The sequence below is a fragment of the Ziziphus jujuba genome, chromosome 11 (genome assembly GCF_031755915.1).
Source record: "Ziziphus jujuba cultivar Dongzao chromosome 11, ASM3175591v1".
NCBI lineage: Eukaryota > Viridiplantae > Streptophyta > Magnoliopsida > Rosales > Rhamnaceae > Ziziphus > Ziziphus jujuba.
This window is the reverse complement of record NC_083389.1, coordinates 12110228-12136905: the sequence shown is the minus strand read 5'-3', so window position 1 is coordinate 12136905 and position 26678 is coordinate 12110228. Positions and strand designations below refer to the sequence as shown.

At 32.4% G+C, this 26678-nt stretch overlaps 5 protein-coding genes across 10 annotated transcripts; 3 read left to right on the top strand and 2 right to left on the bottom strand.

Annotated features, from left to right (window-relative positions):
• Positions 1–570: 570 nt before the first annotated feature.
• LOC107403700 (pentatricopeptide repeat-containing protein At4g21705, mitochondrial) lies at positions 571–4272 on the top strand. Of its 5 annotated transcripts, none has more exons than XM_060812653.1 (3): positions 571–930; positions 2364–3604; positions 4137–4272. In XM_060812653.1, the coding sequence occupies exons 1-2, from the start codon at positions 667–669 to the stop codon at positions 3591–3593; spliced, it is 1494 nt and encodes a 497-aa protein (XP_060668636.1). In that variant the 5' UTR covers positions 571–666; the 3' UTR covers positions 3594–3604; positions 4137–4272. The 5 variants fall into 5 exon arrangements, with proteins under 5 accessions (XP_060668636.1, XP_060668634.1, XP_060668635.1 ...); XM_060812651.1 differs by having other exon boundaries at positions 4117–4254; XM_060812652.1 differs by lacking the exon at positions 4137–4272 and adding an exon at positions 4071–4092.
• A 41-nt stretch (positions 4273–4313) lies between these two features.
• LOC107403711 (uncharacterized) lies at positions 4314–8274 on the top strand. Its single transcript, XM_016010627.4, has 8 exons — positions 4314–4931; positions 5552–5597; positions 5944–5993; positions 6139–6180; positions 6745–6858; positions 7701–7779; positions 7890–7961; positions 8059–8274. Exons 1-8 carry the CDS (start codon positions 4330–4332, stop codon positions 8104–8106), a joined length of 1053 nt encoding a protein of 350 aa, XP_015866113.2. The 5' UTR covers positions 4314–4329; the 3' UTR covers positions 8107–8274.
• A 1077-nt stretch (positions 8275–9351) lies between these two features.
• On the top strand, positions 9352–12651 carry LOC107403712 (deSI-like protein At4g17486). Its single transcript, XM_016010628.4, has 4 exons — positions 9352–9716; positions 11072–11359; positions 11961–12041; positions 12178–12651. The coding sequence occupies exons 1-4, from the start codon at positions 9554–9556 to the stop codon at positions 12333–12335; spliced, it is 690 nt and encodes a 229-aa protein (XP_015866114.2). The 5' UTR covers positions 9352–9553; the 3' UTR covers positions 12336–12651.
• An 867-nt stretch (positions 12652–13518) lies between these two features.
• On the bottom strand, positions 13519–17824 carry LOC107403710 (uncharacterized). 2 transcript variants are annotated; one of them, XM_016010625.4, is made up of 10 exons: positions 17662–17824; positions 16689–16783; positions 16320–16434; positions 15837–15873; positions 15618–15687; positions 15234–15338; positions 14486–14636; positions 14303–14385; positions 13954–14047; positions 13519–13859 (listed from the first exon to the last, which is right to left on the bottom strand). In XM_016010625.4, exons 2-10 carry the CDS (start codon positions 16717–16719, stop codon positions 13775–13777), a joined length of 771 nt encoding a protein of 256 aa, XP_015866111.1. In that variant the 5' UTR covers positions 16720–16783; positions 17662–17824; the 3' UTR covers positions 13519–13774. The 2 variants fall into 2 exon arrangements, with proteins under 2 accessions (XP_015866111.1, XP_060668968.1); XM_060812985.1 differs by lacking the exon at positions 17662–17824 and adding an exon at positions 17472–17593.
• A 4152-nt stretch (positions 17825–21976) lies between these two features.
• Positions 21977–23608, bottom strand: LOC107407156 (probable receptor-like protein kinase At5g20050). The gene has a single exon (XM_016014387.4). The coding sequence runs from the start codon at positions 23524–23526 to the stop codon at positions 22147–22149; it is 1380 nt and encodes a 459-aa protein (XP_015869873.1). The 5' UTR covers positions 23527–23608; the 3' UTR covers positions 21977–22146.
• Between the last annotated feature and the right edge of the window lie 3070 nt (positions 23609–26678).

The window sequence follows — 26678 nt, the reverse complement described above, 5'->3', positions numbered from 1 at the left end:
AGCTGACAATTTTTTTTTCACTTCTAATTAGTTAACATATAAACAAAAGCTACACAATTTATAAGTTAAATTTCATTTATATAATTTTTTAAAAAATATTATACTTCAGCTTTTTTATTATTATTAATTTATACACAGGTTTGAAAATGTTCTCTTCGTTTATTTTCATTTTTAGTAATTAAAAAGGACCTTTCCGTGAGAATCATCTACTTTAAAATTTCCTTAAGGCATTAAATAGGACTTTACCAAAGATTAAACTCATAACCTCGAAGTGACAAGGTGATAGGCAACCGTCTTTGTAGTTTGTACCACTTACTTCATCCTTAGGTGTAAATGTAACTTAAACAGTACCCCAAAAAAAATATATCAAAAAAAATCACACCAAGATTAATATTCAAAATTAACGAAGAGGATAGCTTTCCTGTTGAAAATGCAGAGATTTAAAATAATTTGTAATGTTAAAATAAATAAATATATATATATATATATATATTAACATCCAAAATTACTTCATCTTCTTTTTATTTTTTATTTTATTTTATTTCTTTAATTTGTATATATTTTTATTCAGTAAATTGGGTTGAGCCACCCGCTGCTATTGTCTTTCTTTTAAGTGTTTACACAGCAAACTACCCCAGAGCAGAGCAGAAACAAATTTCGAAGGCCATGGCTTCGGCAATCTTCACAATCTTGAAGAGGAATCGAAACCTCACAGAAAACGCCTTCCTACTGAGATCATACACCTCAGGAACTCAGGCTTCCACTAGAAAAAACCTCTACTCAAGAATCAGCCCTTTGGGAGACCCTTCCCTAAGTGTAGTCCCAGTTCTTGATCAGTGGGTTCAACAAGGTATGAAAGCTAAGTATATCGAGCTCAGCCACATCATACGCGACCTCCGTCGCCGTAGGCGATATAAGCATGCCCTTGAGGTCTATACATTCTTTTTTTTTTTTTTTTTTTTATTGGTTTCTAGGGTTCTGAATTCAATGGGAAAAAAGAAAGAGCACAAAATACTTAAAACAACTCCTGTATTAAGTTTTGGGTATGATGTGTTTGTGTTGCATTTTGTCATTTGAGTGAATTTTTTGGTTGGTGCATTTTTCCTGATCATCTGGTTGTTAAGTATTGGCTAAAGGAAAAGAAATTTGGCCCTTTGCTTTGTTGCTGATAATAGTGTGGGGGAGTGTAATGTTACGGAAAGAATGGCGGGTTTTGTTCTACCATGTAGTTTAAGTTTGTTGAAAGGGAGCAGCTGACTTTAAGATATATATATATATATATATATATATATATATATATATATATATTTTAAAGTTTTTGTTCCTCAGGTTGCAAGTGCGAGAATTTTCCTAGTTCTTCAATTTTTGCCTTCTTGCATCACTAGTTTGCTACATCAATTTATTTTGTTTTATCTTTTTTGTGGGACGATTGTTATATCCCATCTTCTTAAGCAATATCATGAAATGTTTTCTTTGCATAAATTTTCCTTTCAATAGTACCTGATTAAGAATTTCCCATTTGTGATTGTGAATTTCTAGCATTGAGCTTACAGAAGTCTGAGAAATTGATACAGGTCATACTAATTCTGGCATTAAATGTCCCTGTCGTAAGATTAAGGGTTGGACAGTATGGAAGTGTCTTTATTCACTTTTACAGTATAGGAGATGAATAGACAAGACTGAGTAAATGGCTTAATGTTGACATATGATGTATAAACTGCTTTTTGTTGTGTTGGAGGAATAGTTAATTGAAAACTTGCAATATTCTTGCTGTGTGCATGGTAGCAAGATGTGTTTCTTCCCTCGGTGCTTGTTTCCTTTCGGACCTTACTAATCATTTTATTATTTGTTTTAATTTCTTAGTATGGTCTTCTCTATTGCTTGTGATATTTCCCTTTTCCATCAGATGCCTACTTAATCCATCATAAAAAATTTTATTGCATGGATAATTGATAATCAATAAGAGAATCGAAGGGCACCTTACTTGCAAAATTTACTACAAAATGTCTTTTAGAATTGCTTGAAGTTCCTCTCAGTGTCAGTTTAGATATTCACGAAGGCACTAACCTCCAAATGTAGCTGTTCAATGCTTTTTGCATCTTGTCCTGGGTTTGAGACTGATTATTCCCACACTAATGATACACATGTGCAGCCAGACAGACTTATTCTGTGTTCAACACCAGAAGTATTGGAGAATATTTTCATGCTATGACTTTGTAGTCTCTGCTCCATTTTGTCTCTTAAGACTTTAAAAGTTTGTTCCATTGGTACTTCCCGTTAAAAATAAAAAAATAAAAAATAAAAAAATTAATCGTAGAAGTTTCCATATTACTTACTTTATTTCTTCACATGATTTTGTGAAGGTTTCTGAAAGGATGAGGAGCAAGGAGCTCTATGTACTTTCACCAGCTGATCGTGCTGTGCAGCTAGATCTCATTGGTAGGGTTCATGGTCTTGATGCTGCAGAGAGTTACTTTGAAAATCTTAGCGACCAAGAAAAAAATGAGAAAACATATGGTGCTCTATTAAACTGTTATGTAAGAGAAGGCCTCATTGATAAGTCCCTTTCACTTATGCAGAAGATGATAGAGCTGGGCTTTGCTTCTTCTTCTCTAAGCTATAATGACATCATGTGCCTTTATACGCATACTGGCCTGCTTGAAAAGATTCCCGATGTGCTGTTAGAGATGAAAAAGAATGGTGTCTCCCCTGATAATTTTAGCTACAGAATTTGCATAAACTCTTATGGATTAAGATCTGATCTAAATAGCATGGAGAAAATCCTGGATGAAATGGAGAGCCAATCCTTTATCTCCATGGACTGGACAACTTATGCCATGGTGGCCAATTTCTACATAAAAGCAGGTGCTCGTGAAAAATCATTGATATACCTAAAGAAATGTGAGCAGAAGTTAGACAAAGATGCACTTGGCTACAACCATCTTATTTCACTTTATGCAAGTGCTGGAGACAAAGATGAGATGATGAGGTTGTGGGCACTTCAAAAGACCATGTGCAAGAAGCTGATTAACAGGGATTATATAACAATGCTGGGTTCTCTCGTGAAGCTCGGGAAGCTTGAAGAAACTGAAGAACTGCTTAAGGAGTGGGAGTCATCTTGTCAATTTTATGATTTTCGTGTACCAAATGTCCTCCTTATTGGGTATTCTCTGAAGGGATTGATTGAAAAAGCAGAAGCATTCCTTGAAGAAATTATCAGGAAAGGGAAGACTCCAAGTCCAAATAGTTGGGCCATTATAGCAGCAGGGTATTTAGATAAGCAGAACATGGAGAAGACTGTTGAGTGCATGAAGAAAGCTTTATCTGTCCGGGGAGAAAATAAAGGATGGAGACCTAAACCTACAGTTGTTTCGAGTGTGTTGAGTTGGCTTGGGGATAATGAAAACATTGAGGACGTAGAAGCGTTTGTAAGCTCACTGAAGACTGTGATTCCAGTTGATAGGGAGATGTACCATGCCTTGATCAAGGCATACATCAAAGTAGGGAAAGAAGTGGATTGTCTTTTACAGAGCATGAAAACTGATAAAATAGATGCAGATGAGGAAACAGCAAAGATCCTAAGCTCAAGATAGAACTCAAACTGGTATGCCATGACAGATTTTTCTTGGTTTCCTATTCTTTGATCATGAAACATCCACAAAATTCAAATATTGGAGATGAGATGAATTTCTGTGAGGGAAAAAAAGAAAAAAAAAAAAAAAAACTCATATTCATAGCATCCCACAATATTGAGATCCACTTGGGAATTTTTTTTTTTTAAGCTACTGAAATTCAATCGATGGAATGATCTTTTGCCTCCACAAAATCAAAGAATGTCCTAATTGTGTATTTATAAGACATTGCTGAGAGACGTACATGAGTTTGAATATATCACATAGAATATAGAAATAAACTATACGGTTTATCGATATAAAAAGAAGTTGAATAATTTCTAAAATGCTAAGAAAGATGCTCGAAGGGTTTAAAACAATCACCAGTGATTTTTGAGCTAGCTTTGAGTTAGAAACACCTAAATTGTTTTAATAATGAAAAGCAATTTTATGCTATAGGTCTATGGCTTTTGGTAACTTAACAATTATTAAGGGGTGCGTACAGTTTATTCTATGTGTATACAGAACAACTCCTACGACAATGGGCTAGTATTGGTTGGATTGACTAGCCCTGCAGCCTCGGATTTGGTTCGGATTTTAGTTTTCGGGTCAGGCTGAATGATGAAGCCCAAGTCCACTTGAGGAGAAACTTTAAAATGGCCTCCAGTATTTCATTGCCATTATTTCGAGCCCCGTTCTCGGCGACTGTACAGGCAAAATGGCCAGAGATCGGAACGATACGGCACCAGAGAAACCAGGATACGAAGATTCCGAGAAAGAGGAGGAAAACGAAAGGAAATCCGGGAAAGTTCGCGAAAGCTCGGGCTCGGTTATCGATGAAGATAGGAAACGGAGCGGCAAATCCAGAAGGAAAGCTCGGTATAGTTCCGATTCCGACGACAAGGAAGAGATAAGCCGCGGGAGAGGCGAGAGAAGAAAGAGGAAGTTGTCGAGAAGACGATACAGCAGCGACGACGATGAGGATGATTCGAGTTCAGGTTCCGAGTCGGAAAGCTCGGATTCGGAACGCAGTGGTTCAGATTCAGAGTCGGAGTCTGGGAGTTCGGAGTCAGAGGATAGCGAGACCGAGAGGAGGAGGAGGAAGAAGAGGAGAGAGAGGAGGAGGAGGAGAGAGAAAGAGGAAGAAAGAGAGAGGAAGAGGAGGAAAAAGGAGAAGGAAAAGAAGAGGAGGAGAAGAGAGAGAGAGGAAGAGAGGAAAAAGAAGAAGAAGAAGAAAAAGGAGAAAAAAGAAAGAGGAAAGACAGGAGCCGTCACAAATTCTTGGGGGAAGTACGGGATTATCAGAGAGACTGATATGTGGTAAGGTTATTTTTATTATTATTATTTTTTTTAATTTTTCTTTTCTCATTTTCTGTTTGGTTGATGAGAAACTGTAGGAAAATTAAACTATTTGTAACTCACTTCTTTTGGTTTATTATTGCTTTGAACTAAAAAAAATCTAGTGCAGAAATGAAATTAAGTGAGATGTGAATATCAAGGTTCTTATAATGAGGAATTGAAAGAACCTGAAGCAAATGAGCTATAACATATTATCTAAAGCAATGTTATGTATTTACTATCTCATTTTGAATCTTTATGCTGAAAATTGGAAAGAAAGGAAGAGCAGGTGATATAAGACACAAGGGAGACAATGATTCTTGCAAGTAAGAATAAAAAGAGCTGGCCCTTAAATGGTTTTCCAGATCATGCAGCTTCTAGAAATAATTGTAAAAACAGAAAATGAACTTGGTTATGATTCTTATTATGAAATGCAATTTCTTTTCTTTCTTTTTTTTTCTTTTTTTTTTCCAGTAAAAAAAAAAAAAGCTAGAAACTAAAAACAATATCACATTACTAAACAGTAAGCAAATTAAGTTTTGTTTACTGTTGCCTGAATGATTGTCTTTTTCCTCATTGCCTGATTATTGGTACTTGTATAGGACCAAACGGCCTGAGTTCACTGCATGGTTGGCAGAAGTGAAACAGGTAATTAACTTCTCTGTATTTCACTATCCACTAAAAGGCATAGATTGCACTTTATACTCGATTATATACTTTTATTGGTAATTTATAAGATGAAATAAGTGGTCTTTCACATATAAAATGATGGACTTATTTCATATATGGAACTAACTTTCTAATTGCATATTTGTTGAATTTGTTGATTGTAGGATCCTGTTACTGAAATGGGTTGTTACTAAGTTATAAACTATGTTAAAGATATTTCATAATAATGAAAATAGCATTTCTTTTATGCCAATTGGTTTAGAAATTGCACTTATCTTGTTGAGAATTTTACTCTAATGATACTTTTCTGGATCTTTACTTGTAGGTGAATCTGGAAAGCCTGCCTAATTGGGAAGAGAAACAAATGTTTAAAGAGTAAGTTTATAAATTCCTAAATTGTATACATTCTTTTCATAATTAAAGAAATAGGTAAATATGTTTTAATTGCTTAATACTGTAATTTGAGTGATAAATTTTGTGAAAAATCTATCTTAATTTCTTCTGATAATATTTTGTGCAGATTCATGGAGGACCATAACACGGCGACCTTTCCTTCCAAAAAGTAATGTCCTATTCTGTTAGTTATATAGCTTTCTCCTCCTCTTTTCAACTTCTGCTTTAGGGGGTTGTTGTGTTCTGTTCCAAAAAGCAGTCGTCTGTTAGTTATTTTATGTAGATTCATAGATAAGTTATGCTTATATAATATATATAATTATATATATATATATATATTTAGATATTTATATATTTATGTGTGTATATATAGGCTATGTCAGGCCTTGTAGTTCAAATCTACATAAGAATACAGGGCCAGCGTTTGCTTTTCATGGAGCTCCTTGTCATATTTGCCCCTATTGCCATTTCCAATGTTATCATATATTTCTTTGTTCTCTAGAGGATTGAATGCACAGTGGAAGTTATAATTACAAAGTAGCAACGTTTGGAATAGGTGGGATTTCCTTTTTGATCATGGAATGTAATTTCTAGGACCCTTGACTGCTTAGGTGTATGTGTTTCTGTGCTTATTCTGATTGAATAGCTGTAGAATGTTTGCGTAGATATGAATTTGAATTAGCATTGCAAAATACAGTTTGGTAAGTAATCATATCATATTTTTTTGTAACAGGTATTATAACCTTGATGCTTATTACCAGCTTAAAATGGAAAAAGAAATGAAAAGAGGTTTCAAAAAGGTCATGGAGAAAGAACGTACTGTGTTCAATGATGAAGAACAGCGCAGGTAGGCATTTCTTTCTTTGAATGCTGCTGTATAGCCTGTCTAATGTTCTGATTAATAGTCTTAAAAGTTCATCAAACATTAAGTTTATCAAAATCGACTGCTTGATTTGCTCTATACTGCACATTAAGGAATTAATACATCACCTGTTTATTATTTTTCATCTACCAAAGTCTGGATCAATATCATAAAGTTGCTTTTCTGCTCTAATTTGATTATACATTTTGTTCTTCTGCTAAATGTATTTTATTTAAGGCTTTTATTGCCCTATTTAGGGGGGGGGGGGGGGGGGGGCGGGGGGAGGAATTCCGATATTAAGAGTCAAAAGTATTGCTTGTTTTCAGTATCTTGCTTTAAAATGTTTGGTTCTCAGAGCTTTGAATATTGGACGGTTTCTGAATCCTTTGATAGAAACAAGGTTAAGGTTTCATTGTGGTTATCTTCCAATATACCTTTCTTTGACCTTTCTTTGATCTTTACAAATAAAGGAATGCTAAAATGAAGTAATCTTTTTTAATTTTAACCGAAAGAGAGTTTATACTAGACATACACTTCAGATCTCTTGAAAGGCTTGGTTCTTATTAACCTAATGTTGGTTAGAGATGTATATGCCCTCTTTTCGTTGCCTTATGTTTATATTTAATTGCATGAGCCTGCACTTTACCACACAAAGGGGCATGCTTGGCCTATAATTCTTGTTCATACATCCTGGTTAAGCATTTAATGTAGCTAGTGGAATTGGGGAATTGGTTCTGAATTTATTTTCTGAAGATTGCCTCTGTTGGCCCCATGGTACAAAGCTATTACTCACTATTTTACTAAATGATTTTCTTCATTTTTGCCAGGCAAGAACTATTACAAGCACGTGAAAAGCAAAAAGAGTCGGAGGTGGAAGCTTTGAAGCGTTCTATGCAAAGTGGACTGGTAAGATTCTGCTGCATGGTTCTAAATTCTAATAGGAATTTCAGTTTTCATAATCCCTTAGTCCATACCGAGCGATTGTTTCTCACTCTCCTTATCCATTTGTTTCCCAGGCACAAGCAATGAAAGAGCAAGCTCAACTCAGGGAGGAGATGGCCTACCAGTACAAGCTTGGGAACTTTGAGGTGAGATTTAATGCTCAAAGCTGTTATGGTGTTGCAACTTTGAATGAATGCTAGTATGGCTTGTAATTGATCCAAATCACCACTTTTACTATTGTAGGCTGCTGCTGCTATCCAGAGAAGATTGGACCCAGATGTTGCTATGTAATAAGATGGTTATAGCTCTGATCCATCGGACTTTGCATATAACTAGGTTTTGTGCGCTATATCATATTGGAATTTGGATGTAATATATAATATCTTAGAGCAGGAACTCTTCTGAAATCATTTTTGCAGATATATAGAAAGTGAAGAATCTGTTACTGCTTTTCTGGAAGATGTTCACTTTTTTCTTTTTTTCTTTTTGGTTATCCTTCTTTCGGTATATGGGTATGAATATCTTTTGGTATTTAAAACACATTTATGGAGTGAATCTCAGTCAAATGTGTGGTCTGGAAGAAAAAAGATTGTATTAAAGTTATATGAATAGAGGAGGTAATGATAAACAATGATATGTCTCTTGGATGGTACATTTTTATTTTCCAAATCGGCTCTGTTAGGCTGTTTGACTTGTCAAAAAATAAATAAATAAATAAAATTAAAAATTTGGTTGTGAAAGCGTTTCTCATTTGCTGTATAAACTCCACATGTCGTTAAGGAGTTGTAATATTTGGGTGTCGGTACGAAGAGTATGAATGAGAGTATTCTTCATCGAAAATAAAATTGAAATTGAAAGTGCTTCCGAATTTCGTAAATCGGTCCTCGCGTGTCTTGTCTTGGTCCCTAACATGGATACTCTCTTTTTTCTTTTTCTTTTTTTCCTTTTTTTTTTAATTTATCAAAAGAAAAAAAAAAAAAAGAATTGGTTCATTTTAACCGTTTCGGTTCTTTAATAATATAGCTAATATTTCCACAATATTTAATTTACGTTTCACAAAAACATGTTCTGTTTTTTTGTGTAAAATAATAGGTTATATAATTTAATATAATTTAAAACCTATGATATAGTAATTCAATGAGATGAATAATAAGAGAATTTATATGACAACAGTTCTATATTAGTCAAGATGATTTTTATCAAAACTTGGACGTCAATGTATGCGTCAATTGTTTATTTGTTTCTACTTGATCCGGGTAGTCCGTCTATTTAATTTTCAATTGATTGATCTATTATGTCATTTGTTCAACAAACTGTAGATTGTATATAATTGCTCATATGAGATTAATAATTGCTTTCTCAAATAAGAAATGTTTCCAAATAAAAAATAATAATTGAAAATATTTAAAAGTAACATAATGATTTTCTTTTGAAACAAATAATAAAATTTATAAAAAAAATGTAAAATTTTATTAATTTTAATTATGCAAAACAGTAAGATTCAGGGCCAGCCACCTGGTCACAACAAACCATATTTGCCACTTCCTTTCTATTCTCTTTAATTTATTTTTATTCCTCAAAAGTCCCAAAGCTTTTTCTTTTTTTCTTTTTTCCTCTCTGCCCGGAGATGGATCTCTATGGCTCAGAATCTCTCCCTCCGATGGACTGAGAAGGAAACAAATTTATTGGGGGCTTTGGGGGATTCTCTTTTGAATTCCAAAAAATTAATTCTTGAAAAATGGGGGCCGACAAAACCTCCAACTCCAACTCTGAACATTCTGCAAATAATGAAGGCACCAAGGCCCATGAAACCGAGGTGGTCTTGAATATATACGATCTCACCCCTATCAACAATTACATGTATTGGTTCGGTTTCGGAATCTTTCATTCGGGTATTGAAGGTTTGTCTTTAATTCCTCTTATACCATCATTTCATTTTTCTTTTCGTTTATTTATTATTTTTGTGTTTATGCTTTTTCTCTAGTAAGTGTTTTTGGATGTTTTATGTTTTTTCATGATCTGGGTGTTGCTGTTATTTATGCTTTTTCTCTAGTAAGTGTTTTTGGATGTTTTATGTTTTTTCATGATCTGGGTGTTGCTGTTATTGTTGTCTTCTGTTGTTGCATGGCGTTATAAATGGATTTTTGAGGAAAACATAAAAAAAATAAATGGATATTGGGCTTTGTCTTCTTTTGTTTCAATGACTATTCTTGATTATGATGATTTTTCTTCTTTTAACGTTTCCTTAATTTCAAGCTTAATGGCTTAAAGAGGCAATTTTGGGCTTTCTGGGATTATTAATATTTTGATGGAGCGTTAAACTTTGATTTTGGTCACCGTGCACCTTGGCAAATGATAATTTCACTTTCTAATTCATGTTCAGGAACTTCTTTTACACTGTTAAAGATGGGTGGTGTCTTTTGGTCGAATTTAAGTTGTGTTTTAATCCTTGCTTCCTTTGTGAACATGCTTTGGAGTTTTATGATTTAGAGATTTTGGACCAAGAATGTCGTAATTTAGGAATTTAGTAATGGAGCATCAATCTTGCATTGAAAATTCAATTTGTGTCTCTCATTTATCAACGATTCTAAGAACCCGCTTTGCTTGCATGGCCTTGCTTATTTAGGTTGCCTTGATTTAGTTAAAAGTAGAGTTATTTAGTCCACTAAGTCCACTATAAATAACTATAATGTATCAGAATGGTACAATAAAAATGGCTAAATAAGCATTTATTTGAAACCAAGGAAAGTTTTACTTGGATTTTACTGCTGCATGCTAAAGTAAATTAACTGTAGAAGAAATGGTTGTTTTACTTGAAATTTGAGGTTTGAACAATTATTGATTCCAACGTGTATAATTTGTTTGATGGATTTATGCATTCATTTGATTTCTATTGTTCGAAGTGAGACAGAATACAAAATGCCTTTTAGATGTTCCTTTCTATACTTGGTTAGTTGAGAGATGAATGTGAGATAGTGTTCAGGTTCTTTTGAGTTCCACATGCACATGGTTTGTACAGTTAAGATGAGAAGAGCTAACTTTTTGTTAGATCTTTGTGTTATCTCACAATTTCTTCTTTTTTTTTTTTTTTTTTTTAATATATATATTGTTACTTCATGCAAATCTAGAATCATCTGTTTTGAAGAACTGACAGGTGAATTGATTTCAAGTTAAACAAGAATTCTCTTTCGTTTCCCTTGCAAAAGATTAAGGGAATCTGTTGAATTACAGCATGTGTCTACTTTTATATGAACAGTTCATGGCAAGGAGTACGGCTTTGGAGCTCATGACTTCCCTGCTAGTGGAGTTTTTGAAGTGGAGCCAAGGTGCTGCCCAGGTTTTGTTTACCGAAGTTCTATCTCCCTGGGCCACATAAATATGTCGCCTTCTGAATTCCGTACATTTATTGAGAATGTGGCTTCAGAGTATCACGGTGATACATATCATCTCATTTCCAAGAATTGCAACCATTTCACAGATGACATGGCATCAAGGCTGACAGGAAAGCGGGTCCCTGGTTGGGTAAATCGGCTTGCTCGGCTTGGTACTAAGAATTTTGAAATTAGTTAATTTATCACTTTTTATTTTCATCTGTATTAAATCTATATTCTATATTGGACTGAAATGCTATTAAAAAAAAATAATGATATGTTTCATGTACTTGAAGATGTTGTGGACATGAATTGACAATCTGTAATTTGTTTCCCATGAAAAATAAATAAATAAATAAATAATTGATTTTTTGTTTGACATGAAAATTAGTTCAGTTGTTACTCTTTGCCACTATAACAAGTTCATTTAGTTTATTTGTCTGGGAACTTGATTTTTGGTCAGGTTTAGGAAAAGTTATCCATCTGCAGAAACAGATTATTCTTTTGATAGCCCAAATTTTAGCCTTGATACTGCTTATGAGTGTTTTTCAAAAAAATAAATAAATAAATTCAAAGCATGGAAAAAGATGTGTTGATTCCTTTCTCATGGCCTCTCCCTACTTTTTTTTGGTTAAAATGTCTTCGGTTCTGTAGCATAATTCTGTTTATAACATACTCTTTCAAACTTTCCTCTTCACTGAAAATATTTATACTATTGACAATTTGAAGCCACATGCTCTGTTTCTAAGTCTGCCTTTTCTTTTGTAATCTCAGGTTCTTTTTGTAGTTGTCTGCTTCCTGAAAGCCTTCAAGTGTCTACTGTTAAACAGCTGCCTGAATACCATGAATGTTCTGGTAAGTATTTTCTGTGGCATTTCCAATTGGTGCTCTCCTCTCTCTTTTGCTCTCTCCGTTTATGTAGTGTGCATGTAACCTGTCTTCTCATAGCATTTGGACACTAATTTGGTTGTTTCATGGGTGGTTTGTTCAGAAGAAGAATGTATAGAGTCTCTATCAGGCGCCACTCCTCGTGAATCAATGGAAGTTGAAGATGATCAAGAGAAGCGCCTGCTATCACCATTGGCTGGGCAGTCACCAAAATCTGGAAGTGGGAGTGTAGTGGCTTTTGTTAAAGAGATTCACAGGTGAAACTTATAAAATCACTCCTTTCAAGGAAAGAGGGAAGAAGAAAGTCACCCCTGTATAACCGTCGTATCAATGTTGGCTGCTTGAAAGGGAAGAACATGTTTCAATCTGTAGATTTAAAGCCCACTTGTATTTTTAACTTGCTTACGATTTGCTTTAATTTTTTTTAATATTTTATTTTTGTCACATATGGCGTTCATGTTATAGCTACTGTTTCATTCATTTGTTGGAATTGAGGAATCTGAAACTAGATTGCTATTTGTTGTAATTGATGATATCTATAATGAGAGTTCTGTACAAGGCCGTTTTGTTTTTACTATTTGAAAATTTCTATTTTTGTCACCAGTGATCACCATTACCAATGTATGCAATTTCCCCGATGTATATTGATGGATAATTGGACTCAATTAGGCTACAGGTTAAAGGGTTCTTTTAAGGGGAAAAAATTTAAATTAATGTCCATTTCTCTGTTTATTCCCTTCCCGCCCCCCCCCCCCCCCCCCCCCCCCCCCAAAAAAAAAAAAAAAAAAGAAAGAAAGAAAGTGGTCAGGCTACTCGTACTACAAATATTTACTTCATGGGAGGGTGAAAATTCAGTTTGAACTCTATCGTTCTTTACATGTGTTTGCATCAATTGCAATACTGCTTGAAAAGCTAAGCATCATAAATTCAAACTTGATCGAAGTATTTTTTTGTCAAGCATCATAAATTCAAACTTGATCAAAGTATTTTTTTGTGTTTTTTTTTCGTTTTACAATTTTCTTCTTCATTGGATTATGTTTAGGTGTGATATTTTTCCCTTCAAATATGTTACCGGAACTTCTTTAGTCAACAAAGAACCCTGTCCTTGACCAAAATAAATAAACAAATAAAAATACGGTACTCCTGGAGTACCAAACTCCCCAAACACAATCATGTTAAATTTGTTTGGTTGCTTTTACTTCTTTATTTTCTTACTAAATTCAGTCAAAATATATCATTCCTCTGCCTTTCCCATTTTTATCTTACCAAATAAAGAAAATGTCACACATTTGTTCATTTTCTATCAGACCAAACAACATGAGAAATTGAAATTTTATTTTTGTTTTCCTTTAAAAGAAATATTCCTATCCCATTCATCCCCCTAATTTTCCTCCTCTCCATTGTAATGTATTTCAACCAAATACCAAAAGAAAGAAAGAAAAAATAAAAAAAATTAATGAATTTCAAACATTTTTATGATCCAAATCAAGAACGCACTTACGATCCCACCAATTCGGTAATACCAACCAACCAAATATATAAGTAACACGTAGATCAATGTCAATCTAAAATGTTATTTTGCACCCCCTGCCATTTTTGTAGTGATCCACCCCTGTTTCTTACAAATTTCGTTTCCAAGTACTTTCATCCTATTTTCTTGCTTTTCTTGCTGGTTGCTTAAAATTTGAATATCAAGCAAATTATGAACTCCCATCAAGCCCCAATTTTGAAGTTAGCCAACCACAGACCTCGTCCATTTCTTCAGGAATTGTATAGTGGCCAAGACTGCAAATGCAAACAAGAAGAACAAAGTATTAAAATTCCTTTTCGATCAAAAGATTGAATAAAATGGATTGGCTGAATCTCTCTATTTACATACCCATTATAGGATTTGAAAGTCACATCTTGAAATCCAGTTGAACTCAAGGCCCGTGAAGATTTCTCACCAAATTTGTAAACAACTACATCATCACCTACAAAATTTTAAATGCTACCGTTTAGATGGTACTTTTAGCTTACATAAGTCACAGTAATGATCATATTACCAAAAATAAGTTACACTTAGGATATGGGAAATAATATGGAAAGTATTTCAAATATGCAGACCACTATAGACATCTACAGAAAATTTTGAATCTAAATTTTCCAGCCAATAGCTATGGTACTAATTTGCCAAACACAATAAAACCAATAGTAGCTCCGAACAAGAGACACTTATGATTGAATACCTTTTCCATGGCACAACAAAACAGGCAACGATGTAGCACGCCTCCTGGCTTCATCTGTCCCTTCTAACCTGTTTTTCAGGGTCCTGGAAAAGAACAAAATTTTATTACCGATGGACAGCAAAATTACAGAAATAAATAAATGGGTTCTGTTGACAAGGGAGGAGGAAAGATAAAAAGTCAAACTTTGCACATGGAAGCCATCCACTAAGTCCTACAACTGCACTCAGATTGGCTGGGTAGGGATTATTGTTCCCATATTTTCCTGCAGTAAAGCAGGTAGCAGAGTACAGAGCAGTAGCTGCACCCATACTGAAGCCTCCTACTCCAAGTTTAACTGCAAACAAGAAAACTTCACTTAGGTTGACAAAAGAAATTTCCAAACTTAGGCAATTCTTCTTTAAATTCAAAATTAAGGACCATGAGAACAAAGAATGTTATGGCACCAAAATATGCAGTCTTCAACCTAAATGGATAGAAAAATGTTTTACGGCATCAATTTCTTTTTCTTATTTTTGATGGATAAACTGGCATTATTTACCTCAAACTTGGTTTAGACTAATTATGCTATACATCAATTTTGCTTGCTACTAAATATAATTTAGTTATTCTAATTTACAAGTAAAACACATCACATTAATCCACATCCATTGGAGGTTTTCTTAACCACCTCTTAGTTAATTGTGAAAGTTCAGAAGTGTTAATGCCTCATAAAATTTGTCCACATATACAATTGACCTCATAAAAAATGGAAAGGAACTAAAATACCTGTCATAATGCAAATGGTAAGCAATACAAAGGCAGTTGCATGATTCAAAGTGTTCTCAGTTTCTTCTATTATCTTTCTTTAACCAAGGAGAGTATTAGAATATGCTTCAATTATAAACATTCAGCACACATAATCATATAGAAAACCCTGAAAGTGAAGACATACTATCAGCAGGCTCTGTTGACAGCAAATTTGCAACATGTGCTGCCGAAGCATCCAAACCCTCTATATCATCTGGAGCATCTTCTGACAGTTCTCCCACATCAAACCCTGAATTATGCTCCATTAGCAACTATAGTGTAGAACCAGCAGAACCACAGTAAAACAATCAAATGAACATCCTACTTACAAAGTTTCACCTCATAAATCAAAGACAATTTTCCTTATGACATGGCTGTCTCAGGATGAGATCTTTATTTAAGTTATTGATTTAACTTTGCCGTACAATTAAAACTAGTAGTACGGATAACATAGTGATTTATACCCCCAAAAAAAAAAAAAAATAGCAGGTTAATTTTATATAAACCAGATAAGCAAAAATTGACTTACAAGCAGTTGAAGGAAAGCCACCAAAAATAGATAGTGGTTGAGTAGGAGCAGTTGGGCATATCCATTTAATCTGCATCATATTAATTTAACCAAATTTTTTAATGCAACAGTCATGAGTTAAGTAAACTTCTAATTGTTCTAATAGGAAGCAATTATTTATTAAAAAAAGAAAAAGAAAAAAAATGCAATGTAAGAAAATTTAGATGTAAATATCCTTACATTTGGAAGAGGAAGGGTCTCTAAGAGTTGGGACCAGCTGCCAATCAGAATATGTATAGATTAAATGAAAGTTTAAGATTTCAATTCCTGTATACTCAATTATTCTGAGTAACTGCTTTTGTGGCCGGAATCCACTAAATCATGATTTCTAAAAACCTCATAGAGAACATATCAATCTCATTGAACCTCCCTTACATAATAATCACCCAGATTTCAGACATAGTATATGTAAAGAAGTAAAAAGTAAATGCACTAGAAAGCAAATTTATTTAACCAACAATGAATGAAGAATAAGAACAAGCAAAGAAAAGAAGAAGCAGTGAAAACTCAATCCATTTCAGCCCAAACCATTTAAAAGAACCAAAGCATAAGAAATCAGGAAGAAAATAAAGCTGTGCCCAGAATCCAAGGGTAGTCAAATACTATACTAGTACTGTATGAACCTATAAAACCAATAAAATAAGCGATTAAATAAACTTATACCTTGAGCCATTATCACCTAGGCCATGTAGCCAAACTACAGTGGCTTGGTGTCTACCTTTGGGTCTGACCACATAGGTCCTTCCAAACTCAAGTGCCCTTCTAACGGTTCTTCCACCTGGAACAGTTACACCAAATTCTAATTTATTTAGAAAACATAAGAAATAATGACAACCAACAGAATTTAAATACATGCAGAAAAATCATTGTTTCAACACAGTTATGCTCCACACACAGAAAATTCAGGAATTAATAAATAAAACTGAAACATAACAGTCAGACATCAGAACTCACCCAACAGAACAAACGAAAAAATAAATAAAAACAGCGATTTTATCAGACAATAACTATAAAAATAAAGGAAAGACTAACCAGAACCCACAGAAGGGCCGGTAAAGCTCATATTATGCCCCAAAAAATATAGCACTAACCAAATTCCTAGTGCAGTGATAGAGATAACACAGATCCTGCAAATAAAGAAAATCCATAATTTAGATTTGCATCAAAATCCAGTTTCTTTGGAAACGAAATAATTATGAAGGAAAACCTTGGTGTCCGCCTAGGGTCCTTAATGATTTAGGCACCATAGCAAAGCTATTAGACCTAATGTCTAAATTACCACAAGCAGGCACATACCGCATATTCTGAGATAAAACTGAAATATACATTGCTTTACATATGCCCTTGTACATCCTAAGATATCAAAAGAACTACTTGTGCGCCAATATAAAACAAATGTAGATAGTGAAACACAATAAACAATATATGTTACCACAGAGATCCACAAACCAAAGTAATCAAATAGAGAATAAATTGTTTCTCAAACAATTATAGTAAGACAACTAACTTCTCAAATTCCACAATTGCCAAATGTTAAGCAGAGCCAAAGACTGATTAAACGACCCTAGTAGATCCCGTGCACACCTGAATTACTTAGAGCATTAGAGAATCCCACGTTATATGACAACTTCTATTTGACATTACAACAAAACCCACAATAAATTACATACAGATTTCGTCCCTAAATCATTTAATTGATCCCGACATGCCTCCCTCTTTCAAAATTTCATAGTGTATCACATTCACTGACATAGTTAATCCAGCATAAAATCCCCCCAAAAAACAAAAAAAATTGAAAGAAAATCATAACAACACCTTATCTGAAATGGCCGATAATTCCCAAAAACCCTTAATAATTCGAAGTCTAACTCCCAGAATCGACAAAAATAAAATACCCAAAACCAAATTAGAAATTCATGCATGAAATTTTTGTGTTACAGATTAAACATAATCATAGGATAAAACAACAAATGGGATTTAGGGTTTAATGCCATAACAAACAAACCTCAAAATTACTTCCAGAGGCTCCGAGAAGCTCCACAAGCTCTGTTCCTTTGCTTATGTGTGTGTGTGTGTGTGTGTGTCTGTCTATCTCTCTCTCTCTCTCTCTATCACACACGCATAGAGTTTCTGTTTTCTGCTCCCCAAAAATTCTAAATGTCGACTATGTGCTTTGTCGTTTTGTAATTGCAATTGACTATTCAGATGGTCTACGACAAAAAGGCCTGAGGGTAAATCCTCCGTGTGATTTGGTCGTACGATATGATGAATCCAAGACCGTAGGTTTTAAGATAATGGACACTTTTGATGAGTGGGACCCTAATTGTTAGTGCAGTAGATTTATGACACGTATAAGTGGAGTTAAAATTCCAGCACCTGCTTTAAGACGGTTTTGAATCAGAGGAAGCTGGTTGGTCCCTATCTTTATCCTTGTTTTTGCCGCCTGTTGCTGGTCCCACTTTGCTTAAAACTCGTTATTTTTCAACACCAAATTAAAAAAATTCATTTGAATCTATTTAATTTTGTAATAATTATATTTAAATATTTAATTTTTTTTTAAATTGTTATTCTTTGTAATTTGTATATAACATATTCATTTATCCATTTTAATCAATTAAAAGTTGAAATATTTTTATAATTTTATTCAATCATAAAATATTAATTTTTAATTTTTATTTTATTTTTTAATTATTAAAATTAATAAATAAATATTAAAAACTTAAAAGAAATTAACGATAATTTTTCAAAAATAAAAAATATATATATAATTATAATAAAGTTGAATGGAATTAAATAAAATTTGCCCTTTAAAAAAATAATTTTTTTATATTTTAATTATATAAATTTTAAGGATTATAATATCCATTGTTGTATCTTAGACTTATACCGGGATATGTCTCAATTATTTTGATCATTTAGACTTAGTTTTAATTAATATTTATTTATTTATTCATTAAATTGACCTCTTTCACAAAACAAAACAAAAAAACAAAAAAAGAAGAAGGAAAATTTACCTCTCCATATTTTAGTGTAAGACATTGGATAGACCAAGGTTCAAAAAATCGATATTGATGAAAATATCGAAAACTTAAAATACAAAAATTTCCATACAAATATCAAAAAATATCGAATATCGATAAAAAAAAGTTATAAAAAATTATGAAAATTTGTTTTAAAAAGTGAAAAATTTTATTGAAAATTTAAAATTAGCTTATTTAATCCATTGATTATAAAATTTGCTAAAATATTGAATGGATGTTATATTCTTCTTAGTGGATTAATTTATAATAAGCATTAATGACCATAGATGAATTATTATTAATAAAAATATATTAAAAAATACATATATGATAAAATTATTTATTAACTAAAATATATAAAATGATTATTATAATTACATTGTAATTCATAAATGTCATCTTAATTCCGTATAGAATTTCTAGGTGATTGAAAATCATCGATTTTTTCTTCATTTTGATATTGAGATTTGAAATGTGAGAAATAGTTATGAAAATATGTATCTCCCTGGTAATTTTGCATATAAATGTTAATATGCCAACCATATGGATCTTATATTATTGGTTGATTATATGTGTAACTACTACTCTCTGATGGTTAAGTTTGAGATGATACCCATGAGTTGTTACTTGATGACATTCTATACATATCCATTGAATAAGGATTATGAAAATGACTTCCAATCCTTATAGATCCAAAATTCGTAAAAATTGAATCTTTTTCTTATTGTGATATTTCTATTATAGATTTTTTTTTTTTTTTTACGTATATAGTCTTTTCCAATAGCACTGAATCCTTAACCTTCATCTCTACTTCCATGATCTTCATCTTCTGTTGTATGTGTGTAATATTGTTCACCAATAAATGGGCTTAATTCAACTTCTTAACTTGGTGATTCCTTTTGGCCACTTCCTTTTTTAACTTCTAATTCAAATAATTTATTGAAGTTATCTTCATCACCATTGGAGCTAGAGTAACTACTAAAAGTCTCAAATTGTGAATGTATACCACTTGATGGAGCTGAAGCACTAGTAGTTCTAGTTGGCTCTCTCATAAGCCTTTGAAATGATTCATCACTACTAGAATTTACTTCTTCAGCAATCACTTTTTGAACATTTATTCCCTCTTTTTCAGCTTGTTAAGCAGTCTTTAAATCAGGATTCCCTTCATGGTTATCTAAATGAACATCTCTAATCCATTGGTACATTTGATTGCCCTCTTCATCATCATCTTCCATTATAGTTTCAAATATTAAGATTTCCAAAATTCAAAAATATAATCCACAATCTTTATGTTTTTACTTTATCGATATTCAATAAATAAGTAGAACTTACTAATATTATTCAATTCAATTCATTATATTTTGCTTATATCACTAAATGTCTAAAAAGAAATTAAAGGATAAAAAAATTATCAATGAAGTTAATTTGATAAAAAAATTTTACTAAATATCAATAATATTTATGAATTATTTTAAAAAAATTTAAAAAATATCAAATATTTTAGAAATTTCAATCAGAAATTTCCATAGAAATTGTAGATTTTTTAACCAAATCATTAAGGATTTGATGTAGATATTTTATGGAAATTTCCATGAAAATTTTACCAAAATTTCAATGGATATTATGAAAATTTTATCTATTTTTATGTCGAACTTAAATTTTATTTCGATCCCTTCAAAAAATTGAAATATCAAAGAAATATTGGATATTTTAAATCTTGGCATAGACAATATATACTTTGTTTAAAGATTATTTTACGATAATGGGCAAATGAAAAAAGGCGTGTGCATGTGTGTGTGTGTCTATATATATATATATTTTTTTTTTTTTTTTCTTTGTTACAAGTCGTCTATATAAAAGTAAAACGATCAACTTCGTGTAACTTAAGGGGCAAATTAAAACCTGTGAAATATAAAAAGAGATTTTTTTATTGCCTTTTAAACTACAAAGTTTTAAATAATTCCTCAAATATGTGACGAATTCAAAATTACTATAGTTTAGTTGACAAAAACAACCATTTTTTTAACCTCTTAGATGGAAAAGTCTTCTCTTCTATCAATCATATACAAAATTGAAGGTTGAAAAGTCTTTCTTCAATCATATAACAACTTCGGCTGAAGAGTAAATTTTATGATTTTATACCTTGTTTATAGAATATATTACTCAAAGCATCCAATATATGCGTTTTAGACCTTTATATTATAAAAATACTAGCATAGGGGATGGGATTGGCTTGGCTTTTAATTTATTTATTTATTTTTGGATTGTACATAAAGAAACATCACCCTTGCATGACTTAATTGGTTTTGGTTTAGACCTGGACATCTTGATTTGGTTAAATTATATGGTCCAAATATCAACATATATACATATATGGTCCAAATTAATGTTGGGAGACCTACCAAAGGGTATAGTTCATAGTCCATGTAGATGACTCCTGCAATTTCCATTCAATATTTTCGGGACTTTCTATAAGGTCATCTAAACATATCAAATGGCAAAGAAATCAAAGGGCACAAGAATAATTAGAATGTTCTAGTTCATTTTAGTAATAGCTAATTGTAATGTTTAGTTGAGTTTTGAATGTTATGATTTTCAGTTTTACAGGAATCATATCACATATGATAAATGGTAACATAAATCACTTGCATTTTCCTATTTAGCAAAAAAAAAAAAAAAAAATCACTTGCATTTTCCTCTTGTAACATTCTTTTTTCCGATAGGCAACCAAAGGGGCTAGGGGCATAAGTTTAGACTTGGAAAACGCCATTGAAGAACAGGGGTTAACCAACATCTAATGGCTTCCCTTGGTCTTAAATGAAAAATAAAAAGGAAATAGAAGACGCCCATTTTCTTCTTTATAGGGTTATATGTTTTTTTTTTTTTTTTTTAAAAAAAAAGAAGAGTCAAAGTCTTGAAAGCCATACTCTTTCCTTTTTGGTCTTAATACAAAGTCACCCTACCACCTTGAAATTTCTCTGCAATAGTACATTACAAAAAGAGCATCTAAAAGCCTAATTATTCTACTCAAAAGTCTTCCAAAGGCTTAAGCTTTACTATTCTTCCCTTTGAAAACTAGATAAAAAGCTAACAAATAGAAACAATTGAATCACAGAAATTCAATAATACAAAATATATTTTTCAATTTGGTCACCCCCAATTGCCTACAATTTCAATCCCAATTTCTTTCCCACTTTTAAGATTAATGGGTTATGGGGTTGTAACTACAATTCGATTCTTGATATTGGTTGATTATCAGTTATTAGATAAAATATAGAACAATTCTGAAACGCAAGAAAAAACAAAATTTGTCATACAATTTATAATCAATCGAAACTCTTCTTTATCTTCTGAACAATTAGCTAAACAAAAAAGCAAAACAACTAAGATACTCACATCATAGGCACAAGGGAAAACTTTCCCAAGTTCTGAAATGTTGATGATGAATATAAAAAAGTAAAAATGTGCTACTATCTCCCGGATAGTGCTGACATTGCAAAAGAGTATGTTGAAGCAGAAGCTTCACTGGAATCTACTTGATGACCAATTAAAGCATTACCAAGGATTCCTCTTGGTCTTCCATGGTCTCCTGGTGGTGCATCTTCATCTATTGACAGTAAATCAACAACAATCATTTGAGTATCCGGAGGTTCTTCCACTACTACACGCCCTTCAAGCATCTCCACCACAAGTCCCATACTAGGTCTCATCCTAGCCTTCTCTTGTATACACCATAATGCTACATAAACCAATCTCTTTACCTCCTTTTCATCAATACCTCCATTGTCAACCAGTCTATTATCAACAACTTCCATTATTTTCCCTTCCCTCATTTTCTCATTCACAATCTTCGGAAAATATTGCCACTTCTTCTTTTTCGACGTTGACCTTTCGTTTCCATTTTCTATGCAACTTACATTTCTCCTACCGCCAATCATCTCTAACAAAACCATGCCATAGCTATATACGTCTGATTTCTCTGAAATTCCATGTTCCAAAAGCCATTCAGGAGCTAGATAGCCTCTAGTTCCCCGTATCGTCGTCACGATTCTACTCTCATCTTTTCCCATTAGTTTAGAAAGACCAAAATCCCCCACAATTGCTCTGTAATTTTCATCGAGAAGAATATTTTCTGGTTTGACATCAAGATGCAGAACCCTGGAGCGGCAATCATGGTGCAGATAACAAAGCGCTTTGGCAACATCAACGGCGACCCTATACCTTAAATCCCAAGAAAGGCAACCGGATCGCTGATTCTTCCGAAGATGGCTATCCCTTCTGGGGAAAATCCAAGAATCCAAAGAACCATTTGGGATGAATTCATAAACAAGGTAACGAGTACCTGAAGGGACACAGCAATACCCAAGAAGTCGAACAAGGTTCACATGCTGCACGCTAGCAATGGCTGCAACTTCCGATCTGAACTCTTTCTCTCCGCGCTCCTCTCCGATGATCCTCTTCACTGCCACAGAAGTTCCATCGCTCAGTATGCCTTTGAAAACAGAGGCTGAAGCCCCTTGTCCAAGCAATGCCTGAAACTTGTCAGTTGCTTCCTCTATCTCGTTGTATCGGAATTTTATAGGAACTCCAGCGACTTTTCGCAAGAAACTGTATTCAATCCGAAGCTCTCGACCTTCTGAAACCCATTTGGATTCTAACAGTTTTCTTCTCTGGTTGTAACGATTTCTGACTACAAGGAATGCAAAAACCGCAATTATGACTGAAATACCTGACCCGCAAATGAGAAAAAAAGCTTTGGAAAGTTTGAGACTGATTCGAGCAACGATGATGAGGATGAGAAGAGCAGAGACTGAAGAAATAGCAATTATGTTTACTTTCTTGTCCTCCATTAGAACTTCATTCTTGTTTCCAGGTTAAGAGAAATTTAATTCCTTTGTTTCTGAATGAAGACATATAGATAACAAAAATTTGTTTTTTATTTTTTATTTTGTTTTCTAGTCATATATATATATATATATATATATATATATATATATATATATATATTTTTTTTTTTTTTTTGTAACATGATTTTTTATATTTAAATTATAAAGTAAGATCCATGTACATTTTGCTGAAATCTTCCAAGAGTTGAAAATGGGAAGGTGTCTAAATCTATGGGGATGAAAGAGAAACAGCCAAGAAATTCACATAATTTTAATCGATAATCATCTAGTTTTCAAGGTATGATGTACTCCCATTACCAAAAATAAAAAAATAGAAATAAAAAATTAGAAAAGGGTATAATGTACTTCACCCCATGACTTTGTTTCTATTAAAAAACATTAATATTCTATATCTTTCCTCAAGTACAATATCTTTTGTAGTTTTGGGATTTTTTTATTTGGTCAATTATTTGAATAAAACATTTTCGACACACGCACACACACACACAAAATAAATAAATAAAATAAAATAAAACATCTTTCTGAGAAATTAATGACTATTTCCTATTTCAATTAGGACTCAGAATTTTCTCATCACATTTGTAATCTGGAGTAATTGAAAAAGAAAAAAATTATTAAAAAGTAGTAACTTTTATTTTTCTTTTCCAAATTCTAATATCTATTACTAATTATTACTCTCCCTAGGCAAAGTATACTTTCTGAAAATTTGGAAAACGATACATGTAGATGAATACAAATCTGACCTAGTCATTACCGATTTCCCTTTTTTTTTTTGGGTGGTGTGAAAGCTGAGTTCCAAATTTGACTCGTTCAAATTTTGTTTAGAATATTATATAAGTTAAAGTCAAGACAAACTAATTAACTCATCATGGTGCGATAATTTGGCCTTAACAAAACTAAAAACATTGTTTTCTTGATAATTTTTGTTCGACCATTGATTGAATAACAACATATTCCGGTGTTTAAGAATTGAGGATATTTAATATGCAGCAAGACTGAGTCAGAATTTCAAATAAAGCCAGCAAGGTCCACATGAGAAAGAATTGATAATTGCATGTAACAGTATTTATTGGAGGGGACCTAACACCTTCTTCTACATTCATATTTTAACACAAACCATATCTTTTTTTTTTTTTTTTTTGGGTAAATTATTATACAAACCAAATCTCATATGTGTCTTTTATGGCAAATACAGATTAAAACAAGGGCTATAAGCCAAACATTCCCAACTTTATTTTTTGTCACGGATTCGTGTAATGAAAAAAATAAATCATATATATTGTCAGTCTGCCGAAAGGCTGGCTCCACCATTACTCTGCATATATACTAATTGGCAAGTTAATTCGATCACACCACAAACCCTTTCTCACTACTTTTTTCTTTTTCCCCCTGATGGTAATGCTTTTACCTGCATTTTGAATATATCATCCTAAGTAGCTAGATCGGATTATTTCATAGATAATGTGGAAATTCTTTTTTTGTATATGCTGCATAATATATTTTTATAATACGTACCATTCTAGAATTTTGGGACAATTTTTTGTATTATGTTTTGCAAATTTGTCTTTGCAAAACAATGTAATTACTTGGACATATTTTTATTGAGATAATTATTTGCCAATACAAGAATGCAATTTTCAGCACGGTTTGAGTCAAACACAAAGACGTCCAAACATTAAAATTAAATTTATATTCATCTCCTTTGTAGAATTCAGAACATTAATTACTTCTTAAGGATTATTGTTAAAAGAGTTGCTTCCGAACTTCAAATACTAAGTAAGTGATTAGACAAGAATATTTATATATTTGGTTATAACATTCAACACGTACATCTGCATTTTTGAGTCAAGTGTTAATGTAGTGCTACACGGTTACACTGGTATTTTTGTGCAATCACACAATTTTACACCATACTACATGTCAAATAGACCATTAATTTGTTACCAATTTTTGCTGAATTTGAAATCCTTATACCTATACATTATTACCACATCATTGCCTAAGTGGATTTTATAAAGTTTTCTTTTGAAAATAAATAAAATAAAAAAACCTCCAAAACATGAACGGGAACAGAAACGGTTAGGGACTCGGTGGCACCGTGCCAAGACTAATCCATCTACGATTATATATACGACAATTATGTGTCGAGATTTGTTAAAATTGAATTAAACAAAAATCGATAACAGAGTGACTTATTTAACGTTTCAAAACAAAAAGAGAGAGAGAGAGAGAGAGAGAGAGAGAGAGAGACTTATTTGCCACATTAATAAAGTATTAAGAGTGTGAATGCTAAAAGAAATGTCAGCTCCAAGCTTGTAAAATGGAAGTTGTAATATTTTAAAGAGGCTTAGGAAAGGGAGATGAGAAAAGATTTAAGACTTGGTTGAATTAAAGTTGAGAACTTGGGAGTTTTATGCCTCAGAAAGTTTTTATCTATTAAAATATAAGTAAGTTTTATTTAAACCTCTTTAGTTTTGCTATAATATATTTAAATTTCAAAAAAATTATGATTAATTTTTCTTTAATTTTATATTTTATTAAAATAAATTTATTTATCAATTTTTTTTCCTATACTTATTAAAATAGATCAATTTATTATTTTTTTTCAGTTATTTTTGCTCTTAAAGATCAAAAGATGGTTAAAAATAAATATTTATAATTAAATAATATAATGAAAATATAAATCTTTAATTGTTAAAATTAACTGCTAAAAATTGACAAGTGAAGTGTAAACGATGATTTTCTAAAAATACGGATGTAATTGCAAATAGGATCAAATTGAAAAGGGTTCAAATGAAATTTTTCCATCAAAATATTGACTTGTACTACAGTTTTTAATTTTATTTCTTTATTTATTGCTGAAAGTACTGCACTGCCTGTTTTGCATATAATTATTTGCACAAACATAATTACACAAGTCCTCTGCTCTTCATTTTTATATATAGCTTTCACCCTGTGGCAAAGAAGATAATGTACCGATCAAAATGGGAAAAAGAAATTAAGAGATTCCAAATTTTTGAAGAGCTTAATTTTAATATTTTATGAAGAAATACATTTGCTGCACCAGGTGATGTTGGTTAGTATATTGGGCTAGA

Excerpts from the sequence above, each read along its gene's own strand:
- LOC107403700 (XM_060812653.1), top strand. The coding sequence starts at position 667 with ATGGCTTCGGCAATCTTCACAATCTTGAAGAGGAATCGAAACCTCACA. Across the intron at positions 931-2,363 it reads GATATAAGCATGCCCTTGAG|GTTTCTGAAAGGATGAGGAG; the intron begins GTCTATACATTC and ends GATTTTGTGAAG.
- LOC107403711 (XM_016010627.4), top strand. The coding sequence starts at position 4,330 with ATGGCCAGAGATCGGAACGATACGGCACCAGAGAAACCAGGATACGAA. Across the intron at positions 4,932-5,551 it reads ATCAGAGAGACTGATATGTG|GACCAAACGGCCTGAGTTCA; the intron begins GTAAGGTTATTT and ends GTACTTGTATAG. Across the intron at positions 5,598-5,943 it reads GGTTGGCAGAAGTGAAACAG|GTGAATCTGGAAAGCCTGCC; the intron begins GTAATTAACTTC and ends CTTTACTTGTAG.
- LOC107403712 (XM_016010628.4), top strand. The coding sequence starts at position 9,554 with ATGGGGGCCGACAAAACCTCCAACTCCAACTCTGAACATTCTGCAAAT. Across the intron at positions 11,360-11,960 it reads AAATCGGCTTGCTCGGCTTG|GTTCTTTTTGTAGTTGTCTG; the intron begins GTACTAAGAATT and ends TTGTAATCTCAG. Across the intron at positions 12,042-12,177 it reads TGAATACCATGAATGTTCTG|AAGAAGAATGTATAGAGTCT; the intron begins GTAAGTATTTTC and ends TGGTTTGTTCAG.
- LOC107403710 (XM_060812985.1), bottom strand. The coding sequence starts at position 17,578 with ATGCATGAATTTCTAATTTGGTTTTGGGTATTTTATTTTTGTCGATTC. Across the intron at positions 16,784-17,471 it reads TATCGGCCATTTCAGATAAG|GATCTGTGTTATCTCTATCA; the intron begins GTGTTGTTATGA and ends CTTTATTTGCAG. Across the intron at positions 16,435-16,688 it reads CGGCCCTTCTGTGGGTTCTG|GTGGAAGAACCGTTAGAAGG; the intron begins GTTAGTCTTTCC and ends TAACTGTTCCAG.
- LOC107407156 (XM_016014387.4), bottom strand. The coding sequence starts at position 23,526 with ATGGAGGACAAGAAAGTAAACATAATTGCTATTTCTTCAGTCTCTGCT.